General features: G+C 37.0%; 1 protein-coding gene across 4 annotated transcripts in view; it reads left to right on the top strand.

Moving 5' to 3' along the window:
• Positions 1-9,913, top strand: part of CORIN (corin, serine peptidase) — a 125,317-nt gene that overhangs the window by 21,469 nt on the left and 93,935 nt on the right. For 3 of the 4 annotated variants that reach the window (XM_017744344.1, XM_017744343.1, XM_017744345.1), the window contains exon 3: positions 4,810-5,262. The exons of the other annotated variant lie outside the window; for it this stretch is intronic. In XM_017744344.1, the coding sequence (XP_017599833.1) occupies positions 4,810-5,262 (453 nt within the window). The remainder of the gene's footprint in view (positions 1-4,809; positions 5,263-9,913) is intronic. 4 annotated transcript variants of the gene reach the window in all.

Genomic DNA, 9,913 nt, shown 5'->3' with positions numbered 1-9,913 from the left:
CCTGCACATCACTGCAAGCTCTGATGTTGAAGAAACAGAAAACTTGATGTGGGTGGAAGGAGACAGGAAGAGCAATACAGTTATATTGTAGTAATGGAGAATATCCTACTTGAGATGTCATGGGGCCCTGTTTTCAGAATACAACATTAATCAATCTTCCAAAAATTATTTACTATCTGAGTATTCAAGACCCAAAGCCTTGAAAAAGTAATTTTGTTAGAACTGTGTACAAAGAAAAGACAAACTGTCAGTAGAGATGCACATTATTTTGACTAAAGATACAGGAGACTTTTATGGTGCATAGAAGAAAATATCAGTCTGAGATGTTTTGCTATGATTTCTCTAAGTACTTACATTCTGGCTCTGCATACTTTGCTGTCTCTCACTAGGAGTATGGCGTGCTTGTCAACCTGGAGAAGAAAACTTTGTAAGGAATAAAAGTTCTTTTCCTTACAGAGAGAGAGAGTGTTCTAAGCCACTTTAGAAAGTCCTTCACATGCTAATAAGCATTATACCAAATTAAATTTTTTTTTGATTATAGGATAATTGTGTCCCATTGCAGTTATTTATCTGGGAAAGGAAAATGCTTTATAGTTACAGTTCCACAAAGGGGAAAGACAGAAAGATAGACAGAAAAAAAGAAAGATAAAAAGAAAGTCTATTACTACATCTTAGCTGATGTGCAATTGTTTGATGTACTATAGGACCTTCATAGTATCAGTAATGTGCCCATTTCTCCAGAGTTCAGAGTCATAGGTACAGACCCTGCTGGAGAAATCTCAGTTCATATGTGCTGGCCAGTTGTAGTTGTGAAGCAGTGCTTTATTTCCTTAGCAACTGCCCCATCCATTAGCCATACTTTGGTTGGCTGGTTTGCTCTGTTTCATTAGCTTTTAAACACACTTGGTCTTTTTGAGCTTTCCTGCTCTGAACTGCTAGAAATTTTCCACAGCTTACACTGCCAGAATCTCAATTTACTAGCCTGAACAGTGTGACTATTTCTTAGATATCTTAACTGTCCATTTCTAAGTAAACTGTCCATTTTAAAAAACCTGTCCATATTTAAGAAAAACATTCATTCCCCAACATAAACAGCAACTGGAAAATGATCAATAAAACTGCTGGAAAGTTTTGCTTTGAGCTGAATGAGTCTGGTCCCAGTACCTCTGTTTTGTACCAAGCACAGTGAAGGCCAGCATACTGTATGTTTCTGTCATGTGGACATGCCCAGCTGTAGCTGGAGACACAAATCCAAAAATGGTTACATTGGTTACTATTTCTCAACTAATTAACTATCTGGCTCATGATTTACTATCTACAGCTCTGTATGAACTCAAGTCTGAAGAACAGTTGGATACAGTGTGCCTGTATATTTGAATAAAATGCATGTTCTGTATGTGTTGCATGTCTGTTGGCAAACATTGACAGAGAGTAATTAATTTCTCTTCACTGAAGAGATTAAAAAAGAACTGATTGTTTTAAAGCATGACTCCGTTTTCTTAGGTATCTTGCAATTTAAAAATAGATGCTATAAAAACATATCCAGTAAGCTTAATTTAAGATTTAAGGTATACAATAGTATTTTTAGAGGAAGGGTGGGGGGAAGGATGAAAATCAAAGCATGTGGGAGCCCAGCCCAGAGAGTGGACTCTGCAGCCTGGAATGAGGTGCCTAAATTTGCTGTGGTGCGTTGGCAAAAGGAGAGGATAGGAGGAAAATGTGGGGGAAGAATGAAGTGACTCAGGAAGGTGACCCAAAACTCTTGCAAACTAAGTGGAAAAAGCATTGTCATCGGGAATGCTAGAGGCCTATGCCTGCCTCCCTCAAGGGCATATGTGCCTGAGCCAGGCTGATGTTATTTTGGAGGGAAAAAATGTTAAAAAGAATTTTAATACTACTCATTGTCAGCTGAGATGATACAATTAGGAAGTCCTTTTGTGTAGAAGGGGTTCATTGTGTGGTCCCCCTGTTAAGAAGAGGAGTTGTTATCACTAGGAAACTGTAAAAACAGAACAAAACCTGCTGTTGTTGGAAAGATGGGTTGAAGAAGCAAACAAGCATTTGGGGATGTCAGTGAAAGAAGTCAATGACCTTATGGCAGTGATAGACAGAGGTATTATTGTTGCTCCAGAAAAAGAATGAAATAAGTCTGAGTGAGGATAGAATCCAGTGGGTAGCTTCAATATTCTGCTTCACAGTATTTATTTGACCACTGTATTAAACCAAAGGGGGTTTTCAAACATCTTTCAAGAGTTTACCTGTCTTGTAAATTACCTGTCTTATTGCCTCCTATTCTGCTGAGTGATATATAAATAGCTAATCATTTTAACTTTAATTTTAAGTCAGTATTAGTAGCTCTTAGGGACCAATATTTTACAGACTTTTTCTATTTTTATGCTGAGTGGAGGAGAAGAGAGGAGTCTAGGGAGGAGGAGAGAGAATGTGAAAAAATACCTTAAGCTATTCTTGAATTATGGAAAAATACTATGCACTTTCCTAAAGGAGTTAAAAAAGATTATTTTAACTTTCTGAAAACTTAAAAAAAACACTAGTTAAGTTTGAAACTTGAAACAATGTAGGCTTCTGAATTCTAGAGATTCAGCGCTTTACTTGAACACAAATATCTGGCATCCAGATAAAGCTACGTTTAAGTGACCACAATTTCTGAGCACAACCACTCCCTCTTCCTTAGACTCTAGCAAATCATATTAATACTAGTCCCCATTTGTGAAAATGCAACAGATTCATTCTTCCCATTTGGTTTGACTGGAGGATTCAAACAAAAAGAAATGCTGCCTAAATAATTTGCAGGCGGGAGATTTTTAGTTGCTTCTGTAAAATACACACAGTAAATTCCTCCAAACCCCAATGATATATGAACATCTGCTGGTGGAAAACCAGAAACCTTAACATTTATATATATATAAAGTTCCCCTGGGTTTGTCCAGTAGAAGTTAGACATAAAGATTTACTCACAGTTAATGACACTGGAGCCAAAACAATCCAGGCTGGATAAATGAAGATATGGTAAATCTCAAATGGTAACTCTTTCATTGAAATTCACTATATTTCAGAAATTTCACAAGTTTTTCTTCCTGTTTGTATTTATTATACTTAAAGTTTACTCAGGTAAAAAGAAAATGCTGACATTGCTCCTTCTCAGCTATTCTCTTCTATGCCTACCTGTAAAACTTTCCAACCCAAAGTCACTTCAGTTGGATTCTTCTGGCATTTTTAGTTACTTGTAGCTGTGATTAAAAAACATTTCTGCCTGCCCAGTCCTTGAATTTCAGACCAGTTAACTGATTTATTCTAGCAGCAGAGTGCATGAAGAAGTGAGAAGAGGAATTCCGTAATGGGAATGGGCTCAGGGTATCCTTTGGGCCTTGTGTGGTGCTTGGAGTTGGCAGAGGGGTAGGTTTGTCTAGGAAAAGAGCCTGGGGTGGTGGGGGGTGTACAAAGCCTGACTGAGAGGTGATGGTGCGACCAGCCATTTTGGTAAATGCAATAACCAAACTGAAGTCTAGGAGAGATGGTGGTGGGTGTTCTGTAGATTTAGGAGTCATAGAATCATAGAAAGATCATCTAATCCCAACTCCCCTGTCATGTGGGGTTCATCTGTACCAAGCAGCTAATGAAGGATCAAATGAACATGAAGAAAAGTTATTATCAATTGTTGCCAAGGTACTTAGAAACATTTGGGAGACTTCATGTTTTGAGGATTCCTTTAAATTTTTTTATAATCAAGTCTAGATGAACTGTGTTTATTATGATTGTTAAGCTCTTTTACATGACCAGCCAGTGGCAAAAATTGCTTTTCCTTTTTACCAAAAATTTCTTATATTGTAATACAGAGTGGTGTTTCTCTTCTAGCATTAAATATGACTCTAATATACTTGGTTAAAAATTTTGAGATAGTATTTGTAGTTTTTATTATAGATAATTAAGTTATATGTTCTACATATGTTTAAGATGTCTTCTTTATTATTTGGATTAATAGGTTAAAGATCAATTCTCTTACTACGTAATTTAAATTCCTGATCCTTTTGGGATACATCTACTTACTGTTATGCAGCTGTTTTGATTTGTGAATTATAATTACTCGCAACTGTTCAACACATGCAACTAAGCAAAATCTGGTTTTGTCCATAATGTAATAAATGGTCAAAATGTAAAGCCGGCAAGTGACTGAAATTTTAGATAACAAGTGTATATTTAAAATCCAGTATCAGAGAAGAATGACAAAGAACTCATGGGCCTATATTTAGCAGTGGTTGTTAAATTATATAATCCTATATAGAGAAACAGTACATCTTTCCATTTTACAAATTAGTGAATATGAAATACATTGAAAATGTATTGATTCCCTTAAAGCTTCAGAATTAGATTTCTGATGATGGTGGTACTACGAAAACAAGAGAAGATGCAATTTAAAAGGAGAAAAAAATAGCATTGTCCGTCTTGTTAACACAATGATAGAATGAATCGTGTTGGAGCTCCTTGAAATTGCACTCTGTAGTTTTGAACATGTAAATATTCAGTGACATACTATAAATACGATCAAAACATTTTAAGCTCATGGAAGCATTTGTTTCTCTGTTTATCCCACAGCAACCATGTTTTATGTGCTACTGTTATTTTGTTGCTACATAAAATTATTAAATTCAGTTGTCTTTAATTCGGATTTTGAAATAAAAATATTTTTAAAATCTGTGTCATTATATTTATTATAAACTTTCCAAAACAAGCTGGTAACAATTATTCTTCCAGGTGATGGTAATTTTGGTGGTTTTTTCACCTTTCTTGCAGGAGTGTTAGAAAAAACATGCTTTTATTCAAATGGAAGCGAGGGCCTCACATTTAATGGTGACTTTGAAACGTCTGATGATCTTTCGCCAAACATGGTTGAAAATAGTTCCAAGACTGCTCCCACAGTGAATCTCAGCACACAGCCCTCTTCCTGGACCACCACGTCTTTATCCCACATTGACCAAATGAACAAGAACTCAAATATATTTAGAGAGTCTTCCCAGGAACATTCCTTTGCTCCCCCAACTCAAACCACAGTGCTCAATCATCAGCCTGTCTATGATTCTGCTTTGGCAGAGGGCTCTGATGACAACACCCGGTTGTTTGCCACTGCAGAGGAGGTGACTTTGTGGTCTACAGATGCTTCTTTTAACAACACAGAGAGGATGACCACTCTGCCAGTATTAAGTCCTACCCATCCGTCTGTGTCACAAAAAATGGATCAGAAAAAAAGTAAGTTTATATTTTATTCGGCTCCATAATTCTGACTCAAAAACTACAGAGCATACTGTTGGCATGCTCCCCCATGTGTTTCTGTGAGGTCTAAGGAATGTGTCCGTTTTTGATAATTTATTTTGTTGTGTACATTCCATGTTGCAATCAACTGGTTTCTTATCAGAACCTTTGTTCAACCTGTTAAGGAAGATGCACTAAATTCTCTCAGTATGAAAACTTAAAATACATCTTCAACTGGTGATAATCAGGCTTAGCAAGGCTGGAAACGAGTCACTGCAGTTGTTAAGTCTGTCGATCGTATACTCTGTGTTTCTTTAAAACTATGTATGTGGCAAGTACATTCCTGATCTTGGGATGTAATTGCAGTTACAACTTTTTCTGTCTTAATGGATAAATTCTGCTCTAATTTGAAGCAGTTTTTCTATATAGCAATAAAGTTCCAGTGGCATTTTTGAGAGAGAGTAACAACAATTAACTGGGATCAGGACTTTTTAAAAAGTTGTTTTACTATGAAGGTAGGTGCATTTTATTAATGTCATAGTAAATGTTATTGATGCATCATGTCAGTGGTAGTGAAGGATTCCCTGATACTGCTTTGCTAACTCATGAAAAGCAAGGGTACCATATTAAAATGAATCAGTTTCTCTGGAACTGCTTGTCATTTCTTTTTTCTTAATCCCACCAAAGCGCAAAGCAGAACTTATTCGTAAGGTCATAGAGAAAACTTAAAGTAAATCACTGATTTATCAGTATTTTCTTCTCTCCCCTAGACTGTAGTGACCTCATCGGCCATTTGAATGGTGCAGGCTTTTTGCAGGTTCTGTTTGCTAAATGATTTTCCTTATGTAGATTTCTCTCTTTTTCTCTCCCTGTACCCCAAACTCAGAATAAATGTGTATAAATGTACACTTGAATCCTATTACTGGTTTATTTATTTCATTCTTTTGGCAACTTGGCCAATTATCACTGTGCCAAGGAACAGCAAGAAAGCATAGTGTGCTATGCTACAAATATTTTCATCATCATATTTGAGATACCTGAAATTCCAGGAAATATAGATGAAACAGTGTAAAGCCTTTTTGCCTTTTCTTATAATGTTGGAATGAACTCTTTCGAGATGCATATAACATGCACATGTAATATGCAGATGTGTATGTATGGGATGTGGTATTTTTCCCTACTACAGTGTTAATGCAGGGACAGCAATATAGTGACTCAGGATTAGGTCTGGATTTCTAATCTTTCAAATATTTGGGGTTTGGTATTATACAGGGAGGCACTTCTAGGACTTCCAAATATGTGTTCTATTCTGGTAAGTGCAGTTCATTCCAACAGCAGTATGACTGTGTGTATATTCGGAAGGCGTGACTACTTGGAATTCTATTGTAGTATAGTATTTTCTGTGTAAAGAGAAAAGGATAAAAGGTTTTCAAAGACAAATTTGAAATACCACAGGTTTCTTAAATAAAACCCCGCAACAACAAAAAAAATCCCATCCCAAACTGAGATACTTTGCCCATCAGAAACATCCGGAGATAGTATGTTACTAATCAATAACCTTGCAGTTTTTGGTTCCACTTTCAAGTGTTTTGCTTAACTGTATTCATGGGGACATTGTCTTAATTCTGTGTGTAGATTAAAAAAAAAAAAAATTAAGAATCCAGAAGAATTTGATCTCATAATAACTGTGTGTTCCCATGGCTCTCCAAGGCATGGAGGACTAGAAAGCAGGGGATTTTGAGTAGCACACAGTGCTACTCACTTCCTTTCCTGTCCTGGCCTTTCCAAATTAACTCCTTATGCTCATCTCTAGTCTCTTTGATCTCTTTTTTTCCACTAAGCTTGCTTCATGGAGAGAATCCTAAGGTAAAACAGAACATGGTCTGATGTTCACAGGAAGTTCTTATATATTCTGATGTGGAGACAATGAGATATAACTGGGACATGAGGTATAAATAAGTTTTAGAAGAGTGAAACTGGAATATTCTGTTGGAGTAAAAACGATTTTTTTTGGGACAAGTAAAACTTAAAGACCACATTGGATTGGTGGTGGTAGATCAAACTATTTCTCTCTTGCTTTGTGTCTGAATTCATCCATCAACATTAGCACATGCCTGAAGAAGAATAAACTAGGGCTGGCATGCTGAGACACTTGAATGCTATGTGGTAGCAGATTCCAGTGATCTTCTGTGAGCGTTCATTCGTCCTCCCATGAATTGATGTAATCACTTTTGAACCCGTGTAAAATAGAGGTTTGAGCTTTTAAAGCATCTCTTATCAGGAAATTAACCTCTAAATGAAGTGTGAGGCTGATGTTCCATCATCATCAATGCAAACTAGCAGATCATCCATCAGTACAAGTTTCATCTGGTTCAAATGTGGGGAGGAGAATGCATTTCTGTTGGTTTAGTAAGCATACATAACCTGGACTTTATGCTGACTTTATGCAGTATAATAAAAGATAAATGAGATGTAATATAATATAGAGTTCAAAGCCAACTAGACAAAATTCTCTGAACGCATTTGGATTGGCATTTATGTGGCTGTAAGTTCTTGGTCTGGTGCTAGCTAGTATCCTTAGTGATGGATTTGCTTTACTGGCGGACCACAGCTTCAATAAAAGACATTAATAAGAGAAATTATAAATATTGCAACCATATGGTATTCAGTTAAGACTTTAAAGTAGCACAAGTAAGACATTGCTGAGTTACTAACTGGAGAGGAATGAAATTTGGCACATATGACTTCAATTATTTAAGAAGTCCTTGAAGCAGAGGGAAGTTCTTTGGCAGAAATTCTAGCAAAGAATAGATTAGTGTGTAAATGGGAATGAATGATACAATAAAGAAGGGATGAAGAAGTTTATTTCCATTTTACAAGGGGAAGAAATGTCTCACAAATCTATTAGAAAGTTCTTTGAAGGAGACAGTGAAAATGCTGGTTAATACAACATACTTGACTTTTCAAAATGCTGTTAACAAGAGTCTTCACCTGGAAGTGTTACAGACATTCTTCTCATAAACGATGTGTTCATTAAAAGACAGAAGAAAAAATAAGAATGAATGGCTAGGCTCCAGAATGAAGAAGGTTGCCGATGGATGCTGCTTATGTCTTACAGACAGTGTTTTCTGATCAGGGGAAACAGTAAATAGTCAAGTAATAACATTTCTGCTAATACAGATTTGGCTGCCTAAAGTGAATAGCTGGGAATCACGTACAAGCCTCACAGTGGAGAGAGTGACTGCTAAATGTTTAAATGACTGTGCCAATAGATGCGAAAGAATGCTGGAGAGTGGAAAACAATGCTAAGTCTATCAAATACAATGTTGGACTTTCAGCTAGTGTTGCCTCCAAAAAAAGGACCTGGTGGTTTGCTCCAGTCAGTGTTCTGTCTCCATGAGAGCTCTCATCATGAAGTTGAGAAAGAACAAATGGAAAATCTTGCTACATCAGTGTATAACTTCAGAAAGATTAGAGTAGTATTGAAAAAGGCAAATAGCAGGGAATCAGACCAGTAAAGACATGGAAAGACTCAGATGTGGGGAGGCACAAAATAGAAGGAAGACCCTGTTTTCCTTCTGGAAAACAGCTGGCTTATGAGTAAGTGGTTGTGGTAGCTATTAAGACTATTTTGAGTGTCTAGGTGAAATAGAAAAGTTACTCCCTGTTTTTCATTATATGAGGAGTTGACTGTTTTGGGTTTGGTTGGTTTTTTTGTTTTTTTTTTTCGCCTATCAGGTAGTAAGATAAAAAAAAGGAGACCTCATGGAACTTATTGCCACAGGATGATGGGAAAACCAGAAAATATGGAAATGCTTGGAGAACTTTGTGAGGGGTTAGTCTATTGGGGCTTGTAGAAACAATAGTCAGCTGGCAACTTCTGAATTATGAAGGTTCAGGATTTTGTGTTGCCAGAGGTTGTTGTTATAGTCCTAGATGGTTGTTCCTTATATTTACCCAATATTATTAGAATTTTTCTTGAATATATAATGCTGGCCCCTACCAAATTTCAGTTTCTGAGTTAAATGTATCCTGTGTTACCTCTCTGTTGGAAAGCAAGTGAAGGAGTATGTTTTTCCTGTTGAGGGATTTGAGTTTTCTGGAGGCATGGACCATGGTCCTAAGCCATGAGGACGGCTCACTGGAGAGTTTTCTGATAGCAAAAACATCAGGATGGGAGTCTTAGGTGAACCAATAGGTTCAGCAATGTTTATTCATGGCATTTAGAAATATATGCAGTAATATTCTGTTCATCTGTCAATCAATGCTTAACAGAAAAAGGACCTCATATTAAGTAGTAGACTCCCTGTTCAGTAATACAGATGATTTGGGGAGACAGGAAGAAGGAGAGAGAGCAAGGGCCAGCGTTCTTCCTAGAAAAACATCCTGTAGATGAATGGAATATACACTGGGACAAGAACTATTAGTATCTGATTTTGTTTCTTCCATTCACTGGTGTGTATGCATATGTATATCTAAGATACTTTTTTTTGAGCCAAGTCTCCCATAGATCTCCCCTAGCAGACAGGCTAGTAACGCCTCTGCCATTTCGCAAAAACAGTTTCAGCGGAGAACTATGCCGATGGCCAAATCCTAACGTGAAAAGTCACATGCCCAAGCCTGATCTGCAGCCATGCCCGTCCGTGCG

The sequence above is a fragment of the Corvus brachyrhynchos genome, unplaced genomic scaffold (genome assembly GCF_000691975.1).
Source record: "Corvus brachyrhynchos isolate BGI_N302 unplaced genomic scaffold, ASM69197v1 scaffold17, whole genome shotgun sequence".
NCBI lineage: Eukaryota > Metazoa > Chordata > Aves > Passeriformes > Corvidae > Corvus > Corvus brachyrhynchos.
This window is presented reverse-complemented; position numbering and strand designations above follow the sequence as displayed.